This window comes from Furipterus horrens, unplaced genomic scaffold (genome assembly GCF_987537825.1).
Source record: "Furipterus horrens unplaced genomic scaffold, mFurHor1.1.pri manual_scaffold_2, whole genome shotgun sequence".
Classification (NCBI taxonomy): domain Eukaryota; kingdom Metazoa; phylum Chordata; class Mammalia; order Chiroptera; family Furipteridae; genus Furipterus; species Furipterus horrens.
In genome coordinates, this window is record NW_028327172.1 from 62,291,409 (window position 1) to 62,314,951 (window position 23,543).

The 23,543-nt window shown below is 37.0% G+C and overlaps 1 protein-coding gene across 3 annotated transcripts; it reads left to right on the forward strand.

Annotated features, from left to right (window-relative positions):
- Positions 1-4,572: 4,572 nt before the first annotated feature.
- Positions 4,573-22,825, forward strand: CCDC90B (coiled-coil domain containing 90B). Of its 3 annotated transcripts, XM_090267817.1 has the most exons (9): positions 4,575-5,072; positions 7,249-7,368; positions 8,558-8,661; positions 14,590-14,691; positions 15,273-15,314; positions 15,409-15,480; positions 15,575-15,628; positions 16,974-17,088; positions 22,076-22,825. In XM_090267817.1, the coding sequence occupies exons 1-9, from the start codon at positions 4,973-4,975 to the stop codon at positions 22,129-22,131; spliced, it is 765 nt and encodes a 254-aa protein (XP_090123943.1). In that variant the 5' UTR covers positions 4,575-4,972; the 3' UTR covers positions 22,132-22,825. The 3 variants fall into 3 exon arrangements, with proteins under 3 accessions (XP_090123940.1, XP_090123941.1, XP_090123943.1); XM_090267814.1 differs by lacking the exon at positions 15,273-15,314 and having other exon boundaries at positions 4,573-5,072; XM_090267815.1 differs by lacking the exons at positions 16,974-17,088; positions 22,076-22,825 and adding an exon at positions 15,741-15,829 and having other exon boundaries at positions 4,573-5,072.
- The last annotated feature ends 718 nt before the right edge of the window (positions 22,826-23,543 follow it).

Below are 23,543 nucleotides of genomic sequence, written 5' to 3' on the forward strand. Positions count from 1 at the left end.
TGAATTAAACATTTAGTCAAAATTCTTAAATTAACAGAGAGGTGATTCTCAGAATAAAATTATGAGTATGGTTTTTTCCACAAGTTTAATAATCCTCTTGGTGTTTGAATGCATTTATTTGAAATTGATTTTTAAAAGAATTAAATTACTATGAAAAAAGATGAAAATGCCAAGAAGAAAAAATAAATAAATAAATAGTATAGACTAAGAATTAGTTAAAGGAATAAATGAATAATCAACACGCGCCACTTTCAAATATGTAACACTGCAAAGTATACAATGTTTTAAGTTTTTTTGTTTTTTTAATGATTCTTTCATTGTAATCAGCAAACCTGTAACAGGGTGTCATTGGCATCCCCCTAGTACAATTCAAGAAAAGAATTCTCCCCAGACTTGTGGGGAGCAGGGGTTGGTGGTCACTTCCAAGCCATGATAAACGTGGCATTAACATTAAGTAACACAAAGCTTTTGTGATAATGGGCTCCTGTGGCTCAAGAATTATAAAATCGGAACATGAGTTGCAGATGAGTAAAGCATTGTCTTCTGATCTGTCCTCTTACTCCCTCTAGTGTCGAGAACTCCAAGTGAGGAAATGGAGACCGCTGGTCTTGGGCTGTCTCTGTCTCATTCACCTGCATCAAAAAATACCGTTGGGAATCCTTCCCATCGCCAACTCCAAGAGAGAAGGCCTGACTCGTGTGCGTGGTCCAGACTGGATCTTTTCTCACTGAAGTCACTGTGCAGGAGGCCTTTGGTCATTCATGCAATTGTGTCCAATCCATGTCCTCAAACCTCTGTGGAATATTATAGTATTGGGGAAATTAAAACGGTTCTAAAATTTCAAAATGTTTAAAGAAATTGTACCATCACTGGAGATAAAACTGGAAACCACCCCCAAAATTTGGCAAGTGCCTTCGCCTTCGGCTGGAATGTATCAGCTTGGTGTTGAAGTGGCACTTCTTATCGCCCACTCCCTCATCGTCTTAAGTTAATTGAATATAGTAAAATAAATAATGGCTTCCTACATGTGGTTGATAAAGAGTGTAAGATATGTTTAAACGCGGGCTCATGAGGGTAAAAAATAATAATAAGAGTGGTCCTTCACAGTGAAAAATCCAGGACCCACTTCTCTGCCACCCCATGGGCCTCTGCGGTATGGATAAACTAGGCTGCTTTCAGACAGAGAGTGTTTCTCAAGGCCAAGCCACATCATCAGCCAGGGAAATAATTCATTAGCCTGCAGCAGTGATCCCAAATAGTTATTTTGTGGAAAAGTATTCACAATGGCTTTTATTACTTTTGGCTCAAAAACTTTTGAAGTCTCCGGTGAGTCTACTGTGAGAAACCCAAATTTGTTGGTCTTTTCTATTTTTCTTTTACTTTTCAGTTTTCTGTCTTCCAAATCCACTCAATCTTCCAGATAACTCCTATGTCCCAGTCTATCATCTCTCCTCATTAAACTATGTGGCTATATTTTGAACATTCACTCACTCATCCAGCACATACTTACCACAGGTGCATTATGGGCCAGGCATTGTGCTAGGTGCTGGAGAAAAGAGTGACAGACGTGTCCTCTACCATCATGAAGGATACAAACGAGGGGTGCAGAAACATGAGAAGGTAGGGTTGCTGTAAGAGTCCATAACAAAAACACAAAATCTACACGTGGGGAGTGGGGGACCTCCTAAAGTGACATTTAAACTGAGATCTGAAGGACAGGAAGGAATTAACCAGGTAAAAAGGAGGAAAAAGCATCCCAGGGTTGAGAGAACACCATGTGCATAGGCCCTGAAGTGGGAAGGAGCATGGAGATTAATTACTAAGCCATCCTTGCTCACTCCATCATCTCTCTTAGATTCTGCCCTACAATCACCACCTAGCAAAAACCCTTAAAAACAGGGTTCATACCGTACCTCTTCTTGATAACCATGACCGGAAAATATCATTCTCAACTGAACCAAGAGATTTATTTTCTGGAACCTTTATATGACATTAATCTATTACTGCCTTATGTGGAAGCTGTAGGTACATTTGTTCTGTTCTCCCAATTATATTACAAGTTCTTGAAGAGCAGAAATCTTTGCATACAGGAAGAAATCAAATAGTTATTGGACTGAGTTATGTTTCTTTACATTCCTCACATTAACTTTAAACCTAGCTGGCACTCTGTGAGAAAAATTGAAAGGATGAAAAAAAAAAGTTAAAGTTCAGAGTAGGGTAATAATTGTGAAGAACTAGGAAGGGTCTGAGACCTTACCCTATTTGCAGGCTAACAAGTTAGCCTGTCACACAGTTGCATAGATGCTGGCAGAAGACATGAGGATCCTTGGCCAGAGACAAAGGACATAATTACTCATGGCACAGTAAGCTGCATGAGAATCAGCATATTGTGTCAGTTCCTTGGTCCCAAATCTCACGGGGGATGATGCAGATAGGCCCAGGCATTTATTTGAGTGTGCAGCGGATTGCATTGCAGAGAGGAACCCTGAAATCCCGAATCTTTTATAATAGGGAGCAAGCACAAGCCTATTGCTCCAGAGGGAGACCTGGTATTTCCCGAGGTTGTCTGTAGGCACACATATACACGCTTCCTTAAAAGAGAGTCCATAACAAAAGGCAGAGAGGGCCTCTGCATGCCAGGCACAACAGACCCATGAGAATTATCTCCCAACATTGAGCATGGCCAACAAGCATTATTAATAAAAATAGCTACTGTTTATTGAGTATTTTCATGTGCTATGTATTGTGCTAAGCATTTTATAAGTATTAGCTCCTTTATTCCTCTCAACACACTTATAAAGCAATATTAACAAATTCATAGGAAAATAGTTTTAGAAATTAAGACTTTCAGCATACAAATATACAATAGCGACCATGGAGACTTTGGAAACACACAGAAGTATCAGAGTAGTCTCAGGGAGTGGCTAATCTAGTAGCTCCACTCTCATTCCATCTGCTATCCCTGCTGCTGCCTTTCTGAAATTCTCCTGCCCCCTGGGCAGAATATGACTGTCCCTGCCCTGATCTCACTTGCGAGAGTTCCAGCCAGGCTCAGAAAATGATTAAGAATCCTTCAATCCAATAGCCATTTCCACAAAAGAGAACATGATTGGTCCAGCTTTGGTCACCTGACTAATCAACACTGTTGTATTTGTGTTGAGGAGAGAGTTTTACAGTAATATAAATAAAAACCAGTATTAATAGACAAAGAGGTATACTTTTTATTATAATTATTTAACGTAAGGTAAGTAGAAATACTGTGGTCCCACTTCTGGTCTGTATCTTCAGTGGCTGTGAACTCCTTCGGAGTCGGGATCATATCATTCAATAGAATTATAATCATATTGAAGACATACAATTGACCCTTGAATAACACTGGCTTGAACTGCCCCTGGTCCACTTACACGTAGATTTTCTTCAATAAGTACAGTAGGCACTTCACATCTGCGGATTCGACCAAGCTTGGATAGAAAATAGTATTTTTCTCTTCACAACTGCGACCACGATTCCCAACCGCAGACAGAAAATACCATTTTCTGTCCCAAATTGGTTGAATGTGTGGATGGGACGGGTCTACTGGAGAGTTAAAAATTGTATACATATTTGTGACTAGCCGGGGTCAGCACTCCTAACCCTGCCGCATTGTTCAAGGGTCGTGTGTGTGTGTGTGTGCGTGTGTGTGTGAGTGAATTTTCCTGTTGCTAAGATTTTTTTAAAATACTTAATGGTTGCATATTATTCCAACTTGGGACATTTCTGCAAGTTACTGAATCACTCTGAATATTAATTATTTTCAAATTTTCATTATTATAACACTGCAAGGGCTATAAAATTTAAGTCTTAACTACAAATGTGATTAGTTTTCCTTAGGACAGATTCTTGGAAGTGAAACTTAGGCTATTCACTTTTTAGAGTTTTCATATATATTATTAAACTGCTTTCCAAACATGTGGTACTCGTTTACATTCCTGCAAACAGCTTGAGTTGCCGTAATTGCATATTTGATAGCATTAATAATCACAACTTTAAAAAATCTTTAATGGCTTTCCTTAACTAATGAGATTGAAGCCGTTGCTGGTGGGAATCAAGTGTTGTTCTTTTAATGTGCCTCAGTGGTTAAAGTGTTGCTTGTTACGTAGCGGACGTTCCCAGAGCTTCGAAAACAAACAGGTGGGAGAAGCTAGTGGTAATTGTTAAAAACACTTGTGAGAATAATCAAGCCACTAAAAACTAACGATTGTGTACCATTTTAAGACCTGCAAAATATGTACTAGCCCCGCAACTACTGTGTGATATTTTCAGCATTTCAGCATGTTGAGCAAAGTTTGGAGTAATTGAGGTCTGAAAGAGATAATAATAATGGCAATATCAGTTCTACCCTAAAAGCAGAGGAATTCAGTTTCCCTAAAGAGAGGGACTAAACCAACTTAAGTTCCTCCTCCTGTGCACTAGAGGGCGATGTAAGGCAGCAAGAATAAGGCATTATCTGAACTACACTTCCCAGAAGGTTTCTACATGACCCCCCAGAATGCTTAGCGGCGGAGTAGTTCAAGTTCCAGATAGCTGTGCGGCTAAATATGAGTCTATCTCCCACCGACCCAAAGGTGCAATGGCTGCTGGCTATCCAGGGTTACTCTGCTGTTGAACTGTACCTCATTTCCGGGAAGCGGGCGCCGGAAGGTTCAAAGAAAAGGTCCCGCTTCCTAAGGGTGGTAACAGCATGCAGGGGATTGGGAAGGGGTGGTGGGCGAAGCATAGCAGCTCTGAACCATGCTAGTGAATTGTGGGTCCCTACGTGAAGAGGCCCGGCTGTGCGGAAAGGCTGTTTTAGCAGGCGCCAGGTGGGGTGTTTGTGACAGGTCAAAAACTACACTTCCCAGCACCCTCTTGGCTCCAGAACTACATTCCCCGAAAGCCTGAGCGTGATTCATCCAGCCTTTCCCTTCCTCCCTCCAAGCGGGAAACTGAGGATATGTGGAGTTACAGAGTTTGGCGGCTCCTGCTATCCGAAAGCAGCGGGGGGCGCCAAGTTTCAGACCCCCGCGGGCGTTTCTCGCGGGCACTGCGGAGAGGTGAGAAAAGGCATCGTGTCGTCGTGTCTGAGTGCATTCTAGAGACACGAAGCTCGTGCCTGCTCCTGCGACTGGGAGGCGACGGTGCCACGCCTTCCTGCCTAGCCCACTCCTAGCTCTGGGGACCCTATTGCCGGGTCTCGGTCCGGGAGGGCACGGACTGCGAGGAGGGCTGCCTTCCTCCTCTGACAGCGAGCTTCTAACGGCCTGGGGTTCCCGCCCGGCTGCACACCGAGAGCCCCGCCAGGCTTCTTTCTGAGCTCCAATTCCTTTTTTGCTGTCAAACGAGGCCGATAATCCCCGCCCTCTCGTAGACGAGTCAGGAACTAGTAAGGGGAAGGTAACTGGGGACTCCTGATTTCTTTGGCGGCCAGTTCAAATTTAGACTGTTATTTGGGTGCTGGCCTTGAGACCAGGTTTTTGGTAGACCGCAGCACACGCCAGGTCCGCTTTATTCTCGTTGTAATTTTCAGTATTCTGCAACCATCGTGTAGTAGCCATTCACAAACAAAACAGAACGTGAATGCTGGAACCTACAGGTGTTGAATTCGTTGGCACCCCTGCTGGCAGTGTGCCCTGGAGGACGTCTGACTTCATTCTGAAACGCATTTTCAGAATCCTGCCTCCTTCCCTACATCCCCAATTTTTAAACTCTTTAAAGTTGTCCACAGAGTGAGCACTTGATACTAATATTAGCATTCTCTAATTCACCTTGAATCTTCAGTGCCAGGTAAAATGACCCAACCAGTACCCACTGTACTCTGCTATTTTGCTCATGGCTTCGTTTTCCTCACATAGTTGTTTATCCTCCATAAGAAGGCTGTTTAGCTGCCAGGGTCCTTCACATCTTTGGTTATATATTTAGGTGTTTAGCATGCATACATATTCGGTGAACTTTACAAAAAGGAGGTAGCATTTTTAGAACCCTGAAAAATTACCCCAATCTTGATCCTATCTGTAAACTTTTAGAGTTGTCCTTCGTTTACATACCCAAACATTTTTAGAGAATGAACTTTGAAGTACATATAATATTGGAAAATATATCACCATAAGTAAATGATAGTTTCAGCATATATGTTGAATCTATTGTTGGAGAAAACTTTAAGTGCTCCCTTACTCTTTTTCATCATTTGAATTGGTTTTATGTTTAGATTTTCTAAAATTTCTTGCCTACTAGTGTATAAATTCATTGAAAACACGTGTCTGGTTTTGCTCACCATCCCCTGTGCCTTAAAAAATCGGAAATTTACTGTGGCTCAGTTGGGCAGCCTCCCGCAAAGTGAAAGGCTGCCTGTTTTATTGGTTTGATTCCAGATCAGGGCACATGCCTGGGTGGCAGGTTGGGGTATCTGGTTGGGGCAAGTACAAGAGGCAACCAATCAATGTTCTCTCACATTGAGGTTTTTCTCCCTCTTCTCCACCTTCCCTTCCCCTCTCTGTAAAAATAAATAATTTTTTAAATTGGGAATTTGTTGAAACAGGATATATATTTTAAAAATGTGAAACTTTTCCTTGGAATTTGTGTTAAAAGTAAATACTCCAGCTTTTAAAATTAAATTCATTGATTAAAAAATAAAATATTGAATCCCAGCTATTTGCCAGCACTGTTCTAGGCATTAAAGATACAGTAATGGAAAACAGAGTCAGAGCCTCAAGGGGCTTATGTTCTGGTTCAGAGACACAAACAGTAAACCAACAAGATAATTCCATCTTAGAACTGAGAACTATATGGGAAATAAACTGTGTATGTTGTAAGAGTGGGAGTACAGAAAGCTACTTTGTGTGGGGATATAGGTAGAAACATTTCTCATAGCCCCATAAAAAGACGTCTGAGCACTGAGGAAAGCTGCGCAGTTTCTGTTCTCCAGTAATTGAGAAGTGGCAGCGATATTCAAAGCTTTTGATGTATCTTATGATTTTAGACTGGCTCTCAACATTCCTGAATACTAAAAGAAGGGAAGGAAACATTTATTGAATGTTTGTTATGCCCAATAATGTTGACACTTTTGGATAAAACAGGCTCAGAGGAGTCAATTATCTTACCTGAAATTACAGAATTCCAACGTAGGAGAGCTGGAACTATATTCTAAATAGATGGGGAAAATGCTTTAGAAGCTAAAGTGTGAGGCTTCCATTTGTTACTACCAGAAATAAAAATATTGTCTTCTCTTTTCAGACTTCTTCACCACCACAACCAACGAAGAATATGATATAAGGCGAGTGGACATAACTCCTTTTGAACAAAGAAAATTAACTTTTGATACCCATGCATTTGTTCAGGACTTGGAAACTCATGGTGAGAAACATGGATATCTTTTGAAATAAACGAATTAACACTACTCATAATAAATTACCTAGTCAAGACTATGTCACTATTAGGAACAAGTAAGAGTCACTATTTAACCATAAGTGCCATCCATACAATGGAACATTTTATAGTCATAAAAACGGTATTACTTGAATAAAATATGAAAATGTTCAAGGAATGTTAAGTGAAAAAAGCATTATATAAAATTACATGTGTAGAATTATTCTAATTATGTAAAAAAGCAATAACAAACAAACTGCAGTTGCTAGGCTGAGACTGAAGTCCATATGGAAACAGAGGATAATGTTTAAGAGCAAAAAAAAAAAAATCAAAGAACAAACACAAAAAATGACCAGATATCAAAAGTTCTTTAAATTACGTGATATCACATAGAAAAGTTGATTATAGAATGGGATTCAGACACACATGTGGGTTTAACAAGCAAATATAATGAAGGCATTACAAATTAGGAAAAGGAAGGACTATTTAATAGATGAGTTTTATAACTGACTAGCTAGCCATTGGGAGAAACATATATGATTCCCCTTATTGAAAAATAAATTCTAGGTTGCCTAAAAGATAAATGTAATAAAATGAAAGAAAAACTATAAAAAAGTACTAGAATATAAAATATTTTTGGAAGAAACAAGACATAAAACTCAAAAGCAATGAAAGACTTACAGATCTGACTACAGAAATATTTAAATCTATATCTCAAATGTTATCATCTATAAGTTAAAATTGTTAGCGACACACATGACAATAAGCCTATTGCTTTAAAATTCAGACAGTTCATATGAACCCGTAAGAAAAAGTTACACAATTTTATAGGTAAATGGGCAAAAGCTATAAACAGCTCACAGAAAAATAAGATCAATAACTAATATATAGAGAGACGCTTGACCAAAGATATGCAAATTTTAGGTACAAATTTAAAATGCAGTACCATCTTTACAATTATACACTCAAAAATAAAAAAAGACTAGTAATATCCCATGTTGATGTAGATTGGGGAATTGTAGAGTGCTTTTAGAAAGTAAGTTTGCACAATCTCAAATTTTTAATTGTAAACATTTTTTAAAAGTATAACACTTTATAGGGAAAATCATTCAGCTGTTTATTCTGATAAGAATGCACTTTAAAAAAAAATATATAACTATCTATTTCCTGCCTACAGGATTTGACAAAGCACAGGCAGAAACAATTGTATCAGCATTAACCACTTTATCAAATGTCAGCTTGGATACTATCTTTAAGGAGATGGTCACTCAGGCTCAACAGGTAATATTTTCATTTTTACCACTCAACTGCATTTTTGTATTACCCACTGACCTCCCAAACGCACCTGTGTCTTCCTTATTGTTCTCTCTAAAGGGATCAAAAACAAAAAAAACCCTGCAGTAAAAAAAGTCAGTATCTTGAAAGATTAAGGAGTTAGAATAGTCATAACAATTATGGTAACACAGAGAATGAAATTTTGTCAAATCTTTCATTGTGAGATAATTATATTATTTGAATCATGAGATGGTGGTAGATTGTTAGTGAAACAACGTTTCCTTGTTGAAAATAAAAATAATAAAAATGTTTTAATAAAAATATTTTACTGCAATCATGTGTATATTTTCACAAACTTAGAAGGCTGGAACGGACTTACATAGCTGGGAATGACTTCATAAATCATCTGGCTAAGATGCTTTAATTTGACTGAATACACAAATCCTTTAAGTCAAATAATGCCATTTACTAAGAACTTAAGATACAAGAGGCACAATGTTGGGGACTTCTCACATATTATTTAACCCCTTTAACAACCTTAAAATGTACGTAGAATTATTCTCTTCTGCCTCTGAAGAGATGATCCGGGAGGTTGAGTAATTTGCAAGAGTTGTCATTGTGGTGCTATGAACAAAAGCAGTGATTTTATATAAAGGATAGAATAAGCTCAATGAGCTTAACTGTATTATTCATAGTTTGCCATCATGAATTAATTCACTATGTTTAACAACCTTATGGTTATATTTTTAAATTTTTAATTTTTCAGATTTAGACTTCTTAGATAAATATTTCACAGCAGAGAGAAATTAGGGGTTCTTATGTAAAGTTAGAAGCTCTTGCATAAAATTTCACTAAAGGTCATGAAGAATCAAAAGCTTTTTAAAGTTTTTTATGATAATTTCCAATTAGACATTTAAGTTAAAAGTATTCGACCCTTGGATTTAACTTACCTATAAATTTGTGTGCGCATTATTTTAGCTTAATTTATTCACAATCATAACAGGCTACTAAACCACTAAAGAAAAATCCAGTCATTTAATTCTCCCAAACCTCTGAGTTATTCTGAAAGAGCTAATGGGGCTACTGGCATTTTTAATAAGGTAATACATTCTTAAATCAGATTTTTAAGTTTACCTATTATATAATCAGTGAGTTAAAACTGTGGTTTGAGAAATGTTCATGCTGCCAGGACCATTTAATCACACATTAAAAATGTAGGATGTAGAAATATACCTACTAAGCTTTTTATTGTTTTATTACTGGTGTGTGAAAATAAATCCTATTCCACCCTTGAGCCTAATCCCCTTGCTGACTCCACCTCTCGGACAGAACAACACACAAAGATGTCATGAAAGACGGGGCTGAGGCTCAGGGCCGTAGGACAAAGAATCGTCATACTTGATCACTTCAGGAAGGGCCATACTAAGGTCTACTCAATCTGAAAATACAATTATATTCTGAATTCATTTATAATCTGAATTATATTCATAGTCTCTGGTAGCTCCACAATAGTTACAGTGATCATATTTCAATAGATTTGACTACTTACTACTGGATTATACTTGTCCATTTAAAGTTTTTGAAGATGGACACCTGTGCTGTTTTGTAGGCCTTTTTGAGTCACAAACTGTATTTAAAGGAAGAAAAGGCTATCAGGGTCATAGTACAATTCCTTATCTCAGGTTCAGATTCCACAAGAAAGCTGTAATTACATTTTCAACTGTTCTCGATAGTTTCAGTAATAACATTTATTAAATATTTAAATAAAGATAACATTTAATGTTTTAGAACTCCTTCATAATGACATTTTGGGACAATAGGACTAACACAGCAGAACTAACAAGCAGAACTGCATAAAAAAAATGAACCCCCGACTCCAATAATATAGACGAGAGTTAGGGAAGGCATAAGACTCAGGCCTGTCTATAATGTACAGTAAAAAAAATGATTTTTATGATAGGATTAATTTTTTTAAGTAAATTTTATTGATTATGCTGTTACAGTAGTTCCAATTTTTTCTTCCCTTTGCTCCCCTCTGCCCAGTACCCTCCTTCCCTCCAGCAATCCCACCCCACTTAGTTCATGTCCAGGGGTCATGCATATAAGTTCTTTGGCTTCACCCTTTCCTATATTATTCTTTTTTTTTAATATGCTATATTGATTATGCTGTTACAGTTGTCCCAATTTCTTTTCCCTTTGTTTTCCTCCACCCAGTGACCCCCTTCCTCCAGTTGCCCTCCCGTTAGTCCATGCCCATTGGTTGTGCATATAGGTCATCTCAACATCTTCCTGTCTACTCCACTCCCTCCTACTATGCTTCTTAATTCCTGTACCGTCTCCCTCCCGTTCCCCCTTTCCCCCTCCCCACCGACCTCCCCCCAAATGTTCCCCATACCTACAGTTCTTTTCCCACTCTTGCTGCCTACTTAGTTTGCCTTTGTTTCAATTCCCTAGCTTCTGTTGTTGGTTGTTGTGATATAGTTTTCATTTTAATGCTCATAGTTTTGATCCTTTCTTCTAAACAAGTCCCTTTAACATCTCATATAACAGTGGTGTGAATCTGATGAACTCCTTCAGTTTTACTTTGTCCTGGAAGCACTTTCTCTGCCCTTCTATTCTGAATGACAGCTTCACTGGAGAGAGTAATCGTGGTTGTAGGTTTTTGCTTTTCATTCCTTTGAATATTTCTTGCCAGTCCCTTCTTGCCTGCAGAGTTTCTTTTGAGAAATCAACTGACAGTCTTAGTGGGACCCCTTTGTATGGAACTCTCTCCTTCTCTCTTGCTGCCTCTAAGATTCTCTCATCCTTAATTTTTGACATTTTGATAATAATATGTCTTGGTGTGGTTTTCCCTGGATCGTTTTTTTGGAAATCTCTGTGCTTCCTTGACCTATAAGTCTATTTCCTTCCCCAAGTTAGGGAAGTTCTGTTTCATTATTTTTTCACATAATTTTTCAATTTCTAGGTGTTCTTCTTCACCTTCTGGCAACCCTATGATTCAGATGTTGGCCCGCTTATAGCTGTCCCATAGGTTTCTGAGCCTCTCCTCATTTTCTTTCTCATTTCCTCTTTCTGCACTGGTTGACTGTTTGTTCCTTCCCTATGTTCCGATTTGTTGATATGATCCCTGGTTTTCTTTCCCTCACCACTAGTTTCATATGTGTTCTTGTTCATTTCAGCAGGACTGGCTTTCATTCCTTCCCAGTCTTGTTTAAGATCTGCTGTTAGGTCTGTAAGCATTCGTATAACCAAAGCTCTGAACTGAGCCTCAGAAAGATTTCCTATCTGCTGCTTCGTTAGATTAGGTATTTGCTGTCTGGTCAGCTGTGTCACTGGGATCTCTATCATGATCTGTGCCATCCTGACAGTTTTGTGTTTACCTTTGCTTTCTGGGCAGGGCTGTCACACCTCCTACGCTATAGGGGGCAGAGCCCTGTGCACTCGTCACATTGTCACAACCGGGTGACCCTTCTCCCCACGATGTGGTGTTTTCTGTGGGGGTGGGGGTCCAAGATGGAATCCTGCCGTTCACTCTCTGCTGAGAGACCAGGAGCCTCCTCCTCCATCCCCACCCACTCCAGGCCTCACAGTCCAAGGCAATGGGGGTCTGCCTTCCCTGGCGCTGGAATCCTGAGCTGACGGGTCTGGTCTGCAGCCAGGGGTGCTCCCCAGGCGCTTCTCGCCTCCTCTTAAATACAGGTGTCTGTGCTTATGGCCATCCCACTGCTGTTGCCGCTGCTGCCACCACCAGCACGGCTTGACTTCTCCGCCCTGGTATCGTCCTTCCTACCCACCTGGACAAGCACCACTTCTTTATAACATCATATGTTGGACTTCCATTTATTTTCTGTAACTTCTGGTTATTTCTGGTTTTGCAGTAGTTGTATTCCTTCTTAGTTGTGGAGGGAGACAAACCGTGTCAGTCTAGGCCTCCATCCTGGCCAGAAGTCTCCTCAGGATTAATATTTAAGGCAAAACCTTTCCACATCAAAACACGGAAGTTACACTGTCTTGCTTCAGCCATTTACATCCCTGCCTCTGGTTAATAGTAATAGCCAAGTATTATTTTAAGCATTTGATATGCACTATTTCATTTAATTCTCCAAACAACTCTGTAAGGTGTAAGTACTGTTATTATTTTCATTTTACTAAGAGGTCAAAGAAGCTAAATAACTTGCCCAAAGTCTCAAAGTAAATGGCAGCATTTGGATTCAAAGCCAGACATCTTGACTCCAGAACTCACATTTTTAACATCTTCTCCATATGACTGTGCCATCTGGGAGCTGTTACTGAAGAATGTTGTGCATTCCAGATCCTTTGAAGAGTGAGTCATTTCTTGGTCACACATCTGGAACTGTTATAGCCTCTGTATTCTAAAAGTCAAGTCAGTTTTGAAAGAAGTCTTTCTCGCCCATACTGGTCAGTTAAAGGACTATAACCCCAGTGATGCACTCCTGGCCACAAACTGACCAAAAACAAATGGGAGTTACACTAGTGATCCTGTTCTTATTTGGGTTTGTTTGTTTGTATGTGTTTATGTACCCTGTTATAGAGGATCACTGTTATGGCTACATCCTCATTTGCCTTTTCTTTTGGTAAAGAGGGATAAAATGAATCAAGCTACCTAAGTTTACAAAGTTTAGTGTTGCCCTGGCCAGGTAGCTGAGTTGGTTAGAGCGCCATCCTGATATGCCAAAGTTGCAGGTTTGATCCCTGGTAAGGGCACATACAGGAATCAACCAATGAATGCATAAATAAATGCAACAGCAACTCAGTGTTTCTCTCTCTCTCTCTCTCTCTCTTTTTCTAACCTCTTCTCCCCTTCCTCTTTCTCTCTAAAACCAGTTTTTAAAAAGATTAGTGTTGCTTTTTTATTTTCTTTGTAAGGCTGCCTTAAATCATTTCTACAAAAATGTCCTTCCCTAGCAAAGCAAAAGCTTATAAATCTATCATATAGGAGCCACCTTTTCTGTCACATATTCTTTGTAGTGCCATGTAAAGTTACCCAGGAATTTTGTATGTGTGTGTTTCTATTAATTTACTCATGATGTTGCCACCAGGGATGGGCAAACTTATTTGGATAAAATAGAAATTGGCTTAAAGGTTTAACAAAAATCAACTATATAATAGATGAAAATGTTTAATTAATGTTTTTTCCCCTTTTTCATTTTTATGTGTCTCTTGCTTTTTCTGTTTTAAGAGAGACAGTACTGAAATGTCATTTAAAAATACTAATTAGTCCTGACCGGTATGGCTCAGTTAGTTAGGCATCGTCACAAAGCGACATGTTGCCTGTTTGATCCCGGTGAGGGCACATGCCTGGGATGCAGGCTCGGTCCCCTGGTCTGGGTGTGTGCAAGATGCAACCAATCAATGTTTCTCTCCCTCTCTCCATCCCTTCCCCTCTCTCTAAAAATAAATAAAATCTTTTAAAGAAAAACCATTAATTATGTTATGCTGACAAGGAGTTAATTATTTAAACCATACTTTTACCTATTTTGTTTTACTACCTGACTTCTGAGTCTTACATAGTACCCTGGAATTTTCTGGTGGTAGAAAATCCCTCAAAATTAAAGCAATAAAAGATAACAAAACCCTTTCTGTGCAGGCATTTAAACAATATTTGTTGAGGAACTCTTCGATGTTAAGTATTTTATTGGGATTCTTTTATAAATGTTTCTAGACATTTCTTTCTCTTCACTGGGAAATAATTTTTCTTTGAATCTCCTGTTCCTTTTCATTTTGATATGTATGTTTCATATGTTCTGGGTTTTTTTTCTATATTTTTCTTCTTCCTTTTTTTTTTTTTTTTTTAACTTAGCCAAGTGACATTGTATCTTGTAGCATAAGGTACTCTTTAAGTTTCATGAAAACAATTCCATGTAAAGGGATGGCATTCCATAGATCACTAGGTGGTTTTATTTTGCCTTCTAGGAAATAACAGTACAACAACTAATGGCTCATTTGGACTCCATCAGGAAAGACATGGTCATCCTAGAGAAAAGTGAATTTGCAAATCTGAGAGCAGAGAACGAGGTGACACAAATTTGAGTTTATTACCAATAAAATAACATTTCACAAGTAGTCTGCTTGGTGAATAATAAGACCAAATAACAATTTTATGTGGTTACTAAATAACTTACAAGATTTTAGGTAAAAATATACCATATGTTTAATAATACCTAATCTTTCTATGTATAAAGCATAGTTTCTTGTATACTAAAGAATGAGTTGTATCTTATGTGTATAAAAGTCACACATATTTGAACTCTGTATATTATATGCAATTTTAGCATAGTTCATAGTATAATGAAAGTAATGTCACATTTTCCATTTTATTTGATTCTGCACTAATTACTTTAGTCATTTAAGAGAAAAATGTGTTTTTGTAATTTAGTCAGAATTTTGTTATCTACCAGCTTATTTTTAAATTTTATAAGAATTATTTTCTGAATATGATTAACTATTCTTTTTGTCTTTATATTTAATAAAATCCTGTATTAGAAATCCATATATCATCTACTTTTTGCTAATCTGGGGTTTTAGGTTTTATGAACAAAATTATAATATGGGCTTTTAGTTTAATGCCAGTTCTATGTGATCTTTCTTATATCTAGAAAATGAAAATTGAATTAGAACAAGTTAAGCAACAATTGATAGTAAGTGAAACTTTTCTTCCCACTTAAGAATATTTTATTAATTTCAGAATATTCATTACAAGATCGCTTTTTTAAAATTTATTTTTCTTTAAAGAATGAAACCAGTCAGATCAGAGCAGATAATAAGCTGGACATCAACCTAGAAAGAAGCCGAGTAACAGATATGGTAATGTGCTCTAAAATGTACTTTCTTGGTTACTTATTGCTTTTGAATCCCTTTTAATCTTTTTTGTTAACCTCATATTGCATGATCTCTTTAGTTTACTGATCAAGAAAAGAAACTTATGGAAGCAACCACAGAATTTGCGAAAAAGGTAAGCTAATATATAAAAATTTCTCTTGCACAGTTCTCATGCCTTGTGTGACTGCTCTCATGTACCTTTGGACTTGAAACAACTAGCCCTAAAGAATCCATGATTCTCTCAGAGCTGTTACAGTTTAACCAGCGCTGGGGAAAGCTGCCACCAAGTGGGTGATAGTACCTGAGCTGTGACCTCTGAGTCAGAATCCAGCTTTCCAGGTAGCATATTTTCTTTAACTAAATTATTTTTATATAAAAAATAACTATTTTTTAAAAGAAAAGGATTCATATTTAGTATTTAAGTGAGTGCCTAGATTAAATTATCTTTAAATTTAAAAAAATGATAATAAATATTTAATAAGTGATTATATGTCAGAAACTGTTCTACCAACTTTATGTCTATTAATCTATTTACCTTATATCAGCCTCTGAGAGGCAGGCAGTCTGTGTTGCCATTTTACCAATTTAGAAAATGAGGCACAGGGACATTAAGGTCACACAACTAATGAGTGGTAGAGCTGGGATTTGAACCTGGATTTTAAACCCTGTACTACTGGTTACTTTCTCAGTAATTCTAAATTGTCATCATTACTCCCTGGGGCTTGAGTAAAACCCAGCTTTCTGGCTTAGCCTAGTCCTTTTCTTAAAAGTTAAAAGCTGTTTGGTCTACATTCCAACAGAAGAGACAGCACTGTTTCTTGCTTCTAATTTAATATTGTAGAAGGTACCATCTGTCCTTTTTAGTATCCTATTCTCTTTCTTTTTGGACAGATAAAGAAGATCAGGAAATTCAAAAATTGTCTCAGCTGGTTTCTGAGCTCTAAGGACCATTTTCTCTCTTCCTGTTTCTTAGCTCCTATAGACATAGCATTCAGTGCTGACCAATAAGCATTTCTGCCATTTCCTTTAATATTGGTGCCAGTTCACATTATAAACCTGGTTAGGTTTTTTTTTTCTTTTTCTTTTCCCAAAATATATTTGAATTTTTAACTCTTATCCTAAGGACTTTTTACACATAAAGGGATAGTTGAGTGACTGAAGTGTTTTCTTCTTAGTTTATCCTCATATATTTAAGTCTCAAATATGTTACTATGGGGCTTTTAGTAGAATGTGCCCAGAATGTGATAATCCTCATAAATGGTCTCAAAATATTAAAGTACAAGGAATATTTTTTGTCAGTTTGTAATGTTCACACAATGGGTTTTTGTTTTTTTACTATCACACTGTTTTTACTTTGTTTCCCCAATTAAGACTTCTGTAATATACAATTCACCCATTAATAAGGGTTTCTAATGTAAATATTTTTGCAACAATATGTAAAGACAAAACTTAAGTGTCTTTATTCTTATTTGCTACAGGATACCAAAACTAAAAATATTATCTCAGAGACCAGTAATAAAATTGACACTGAAATTGCTTCTTTAAAAACGCTAATGGAATCTAACAGGCTTGAGACAATTCGTTATCTTGCAGGTAAGGCTGTCAGAGGAAGGAATTACTGTCATTTGACTTTCAGACCTGTCACCTCCTACCAAAGTAACCAGGGCCAGCACAGAAGGAAAAATGGAGGCACTATCACAGATTTCCTTTATTGCTTGGTCCCTACAGTGCATGAATAATCTTAAGTTTGAAAGACAATAAGTTTAGTATATAAGTTTAACAGGCACCTCTGCAACTTACTAAGAGGAAAAAACTTATGGATGTGAAAGAAACATATAAACACAAGTAAAAAATGATGCGAAGATAAACAGGTATTCCACAATGAAAAAGAGTATTACTTTTATTGGCTGTACTTTTCCTTCAGTATTTGAGTGGACTTAAGGGGAAGCATAACTAAAATATATATAGGGCATTAAAAATCATAGCAGCCAGCCTTGGACAGGTGGCTTAGTTGGTTGGAGCACTGTCCTATACACCAAAAGGTTGCCAGTTCAATTCCCAGTCAGGGCACATACCTTGGTAGCAGGTTCGATCCCTAGTCAGGGTATGTACAGAAGGCAACTGGTTGATGTTTCTCTCTCACATCAATATTTCTGTCTGTCTGTCTCTCTCTCTCCCCCCTCCTCCCCCCCCCACTCTAAAAACAATAAACATATCCTCAGGTGAGGGTTTTTAAAAAATGATAGCAAGCAAAGGGGGAAAATCATCTACCTTGAATCCGAATGACTAAGCACAGATACTACCCCAAAATTAGATTATTTGTCCTATACTGGGCTCAAGTACCATGTGCTTTGAACCAATTAAAGCACCCCAAGGAAGTAGGAAGAATACCCTAGACAAGTAGTAATATTTTCCTTTCCTTTCTAAAAAGTAATATGTTTTCATTATAAATTGTTCATATAATTCAAAAGCAATATAGTAGAAGTGAAAACTTTCTACTCCCTCCTCATAGGTATTTTTACTATTAGTAGTATATATCTTTGTAGGATTTTTCTTCTTTATATAAACATTACAATTTTTAAAAAATAATAACTAGATCATATTATACAGACTACAACTTTTTAAAATTTAACCAAATATCTTAAATATCTTTCCACATCAATAGACATCTTTTTACTAGAAAGCATAGTAATCATTGTATGAAACTGCCATAATTTATTTATCCAAATGTCTGACATTCTGCTACCAGTTTTGCATCATTAAAAACAATATTGCATTGAACAGCCATATATATTTGTGTTTTAGTAAACACAAACATATACAAACCCCTACTCCCCTCTGTGCCCTCATGCTAGTATTTCTGTATAAATTGCTTTGCACATCTATACTTTTGGATCAAAAAGATATGCACATCGAAATTTTTTCATATTATCGAACTGTAGTTCAAAATAAAATTGCTGATTTATACCATCACTGATTTTCTGGGCAGCCACTATGAGGTGTCACTAGGAGTGAAGATGGAGCTCCCAGCCCTCAACAATGCACATCCCCCTTTATTTTTACAACATGAATGGCTCAAATTCTTTTTTAAAATATTGGGCTTCTGCGGAAGATTTATGTGAAGCGTTCTAGTGTGAAAACAAATTTTGAAAACCCCCATTCTAGCAAAGTCTCTGGATCTGGAGATCAGTAGTAGTGCTTAAGAAATTTACAAACAGCCCAGTTTGGAGTGTTTGTTCCAACTCTCAAAATAGATTTCAAAGCAATCTAGTTTAGGAAGAGCTTCAAATTCCATTCAGCTTCCTCTATAGATTATTTACTGAAAGAATCAATATCTTCATTAAAAATAGTATCCTTTCAAGATAGTGATGGTCTCCTTTGGGCTTTTGTTCAGTAGTGGGTAGTATAAGACTGACTCTAATAGACTTAATGGCAGTGGCAAAAGAAATTAGCAAGTTATTGTTTGGGAAGTTACCTTTCCTAAGTTATCTCACTTTCCTTTTTTCAATGAGGATTTGCAACAACATTTCTGAAGGCAATGTCTTTCTCCTTCCTTATCCTTCTCCAAATATGTGTTTACTGCTGCTGTTACTGGCAAGCTTTTTAGAAATCTGAATCCCACACTTAGCAGGTGGGCAGTTAATGTCAGGAGAGGATCCATTGGGTCCTAGGATACTTGTGATGTTGCCAGTACAATAATACTCCACTTACCTGAGATTTGCATATTGAATTCAATCATGAACACAGAAAAAGCAGAAAAAATACTAAGCCCAAGTCTTAAAGGTCTTACCATTCCTCTTAGAGAAGAAATCCTTCTAAAATTGTAAATCTTAATCATTTTGGTTTCCCATCATATTATCAGCCAAGGCTCTGTCAGTTTCAAGTATCATACTTTTAACTTGAACTAGCTTAGGCATAAAGGGAAATTTATTGGCTTACATATTGAATTATGGAAGAAGGGCAGAGGTACAGCTTCAGCTCAGGGATAACTGGAATCACAACTTTTCTCTGTATCCTGGATTAGAAACATGACCAGGCTCGTATCATTCCAGCTTCGCCAACCAAGAAAAATTATCCCTTTCTTTAATTTCAATTCAGAAAATCCCAGGAAAGGGATCTGAATGGCCCATCTTGAGTCAAACACCACTCTTTGACCCAGATCACCGTGGCCAAGGAATGGCAGTTTCCATTTAATCTCTACAGTAATGTGGCAGATTCTGTTCTGGGCAGACGAATAATAAAACAGTACTTGAGATGTACCAGCCACATGCTCACCTGTGCATTTTATATATCCAAAGGAAGTGTTCTTGACAGGCCATAGAAAATAACAAATTTGGTACCATGACAGCAATGAGAAGTAACAGTTGACAGCAGAAATGAAAGAGAAACTTAAATGCAGTAACCATTGTGTTGTATTTTCTAATAAAGGAATGACATGCCTCCTTCCTCACAATAAAATGCTCATTAGTAGTCTAAGACAATTTATCAGCCATTTGGGCTAGCAAAGAATATAATCACGTAGGCCCGAGACCCTGGTTAGTGTCCTCCCGATACACCAAGGTTGCAGGTTCAATCCCAGGTCAGGGCACATACAAGAAGCAACCAATGAATGCATAAATAAGTGGAACAACAAATCAGTGTTTGTTTCTCTCTCCTCTCTCCCTCCTTCTTTCTTTCCCTCCCTCCCTCCCTCCTTCCATTCCTCTTTCCAACCACTAGATAGCACTGTGTGGCCCCCAAAATGACAAATTAGATTGAGTCCTTTAGAAAAATATAATTTTTTTTTTTTAACTACAGCTTTGGGTTTGTTTCATCTATACAATGCAAATAATGTCACCAACTGCATAGGGTTTTAATTATGGTTATATATGGTAATGTACGTAATTGCACAGCACACCGCCTGGAACATGGTAAATAATAGCATGATCAAATGGGAGAATGTGTAATTGACCAAGACAAGAAACTCCTAATACTATACTTCCTCCTCAAATGTTTTCATTCCCTCTGTGTCTTAAAGAGACCTAATCCCATTTCTTAAAATTAAGGAAATCATTTTATCATTAACCAAGTTTCAATAAAAAGTGTTATCAAATGGGATAATATATAATTAAATTTATACATTAAAATTAGGATGGCTGTACTATGAAAGTCTGTTTCTTGTGTATTTAGTCAAAGAAGTTTGCCCTTCACCTCGGATTCTATTTTAAAGGTCATGGCTGTTTAAAAATTATAAATAAGAAAATCATTCATAACTCCACCAATTAGAAGTAATCATTACTGACATGTACTTTATTTAGTCTTTTATTCTGTGAGTTCATGTCATTTTTAATGGCTGTATAATAGGCCATCTAATGTCATAAGTTACTTCTATTATACTATAGTTAGGTTAAATTCCAGTTTTTTCTATGTAAATAATGATGTAATAAATGTATTTGTACATGGTGGGGGGGAAGTCATGGCTATTCAAACAAACTAGAAACTAGGGAGTCCCTAAAAGCCTTAACACAGATTCACCTTCTTAAGGAGAACAGGAAGGTTTTCTACCCAGACTGATGTAAGAGCAGGTGGTATATTAACTGGTAAAGAAGTCTGATGCTTGTTTTGCCTTTTCTTCTACCTTACTGAGATTTTTTTAAAGGGTTTTCAGTCTCTCTCCCTTTTACCCCCTCTACCTCCCCCTCCCTCCCTCTCCCTTTATCTTTGGAGTATGCCCACACCTTTCCACTTCTTCTTCCCTAAAGGCACGCACCTTTGCTCTTTCTCCTAAGCTCCAAGGGCCCCTCTTTTGCCTCTGTAACTTGTTTCTTGAGCCCACGTAGCCCAACTGGCTCACTTTTTCTACCTATGTGACTTTCTAAATAAACTCCCTTGTATTTGAAAAAAATAAAGGATTTTCATTAAAATTTTATTTTTGTTTTTAATATAAATTTAATAGTTATGAGAAAAATTATTTTTAAATGTATTGGAAAGGCAAATAAAAATATTCTTCACATGGGTGATAGAGGTGAAGTAGTTTTTCACTTAGAGGTCATAATGTTAATGTTAATAATGACTTTAAACAGTTTATATATCCCAACTAACATATGACCTACATTTTAAAATTATTGTCATCCTTATTGGTTTTAAAATACAGGAAGCTTTTTAAGAAGAATTGGTATCAATCCTGCCCCCAAATGATATCCTGTATCTTTAGCTTAATTTTCTAGGGAATGAAAAACCTGAGATTGCCCTGACTGGCATGGCTCAGTGAGTTGGGTGTCGTCCCACAAAGCAAAAGGTTGCCAGTTCAATTCCTGGTCAGGGCACATACCTGGGTTTCAGGCCAGGTTTTTGGATGGGGGCATGTGAGGCAACCAATCAATTGTTTCTCTCGTACATTGGTGTTTTTCTCCCTCCCTTCCCCTCTCTTTAAAAATAAATGAATAGAATCTTAAAAAATAAAATAAAACCTAAGATAGGAAATTGGTTGGATTCCCTTTGTTTTTTGTTCTTCATTTAAATGGAAAATGACATTATTCTGTTTCTCTCTGCAAAATAATCACAAATGCATGAACTGTAACATGGTTTCTTCTCTTCACAGCCTCAGTATTTACTTGCCTGGCAATAGCATTGGGCTTTTATAGAATCTGGAAATAGCAGTGAAACGACTACATTATGCTCCTACTGCCGCTGCTATTGACTTCTTAAAACACTGCACCAGGATAGATTTACTTTGCACATTGAAAGTTGCAGCAAACTTAAATACAAGAAGATTGTTCAAAGTACATAGGGATTAAAAAGAAATGTTTTAGAACAAGATGTATTTTGTCTTTGTTTTTATGTCTTTATTTTATTATGTTGAAAAGCTGCCATTCAAAACCTGATTAATTTGAGATAGAATGGCCTTTTGTCTTTATCCTTTGATAGTTCATAGAAACTAAACCAGAGTTCTCTTGTGTTTGCTTGAACAATTGTGTAAATCATATAGGATTTCTTTGGTTATCTTCTGCCTACACATTTTGTTATTCAACCTTCCTGATAACTATTGCATAATTACCTTTTCATATAAAATAAAATACTATAAAACAGTTGTTTGGATTTTAAAAGTGACTTACAATATTGCTGGAGCTTGTTTGGAGTTTTATTGTAATGAAAAATTAAAAACAATAAATTTAAAATTGTAAAATGTGTGCCCTAGTGCAAGTGTATGACACTTACTATGAAACCTGTAGAGCTGCTAAATCCTGAGCCCTGATTGTTAAATATATTTTTTAATTTTTTCAATCACAAAAACCAGTTTGTCCCTGCCTCAAATTTATTGCATAAAATAGAGCTTTTTCTTATATTTAAATTCAGCAAACATCTGTTGATATATAATCCCTACTCTCAAGAAATTCATACTTTTGTTTTATTGCTATTGGGTCAACTACATTTTTCCTTATGTAGTAGTATTTATTAATAGTACAATGTAATTTCAAAGAGAGTACAAAATATTTTCAGTTCAGACCTTCAGCTTTACCCAGATCGAGAAGCCAAGGCCAGGAAGTGCTAAGCATTTCAAAAGGTTTCATAATGCCTTGGCAATAGCTTTAAAAGTTAAATAATTCATTACTTAGTCAATATATTAAGAAGAACTCCATCACTTGTTTAATTAGGGAATTTGAAGAACAGAGCAGTCAAAGACTGGCCTATATAGTCTAGTAAGTGAAAACCAGAGGCTTGCCACTAAATTTTCTTCTAACTGCTGGGTTGTTTTCAAAACAAAACTATTTTAATATGTTGTTAACGTTCTCATTTTTATATCAGAATTCACTTCCCTAAGGAAATTCTTAGCACACTGTAGATACATTTTTATTGGATTAATAAATATGGCCCAAAAGGTTCCATTGTAACAAACTCTCCAGTGCATTTGTTCACTGAATAAATAAGAATGGCAGACATCATGCTGGTCCCCATGTGCACAAAGGTGGACACAGTTTTGCTCTCATGGAACTGACAGTCATAGTGGAGAAGACAGACAGTAAACAAGTAAATGATTGGCTTGTTACAGTTTAAAGTATAATAAAATA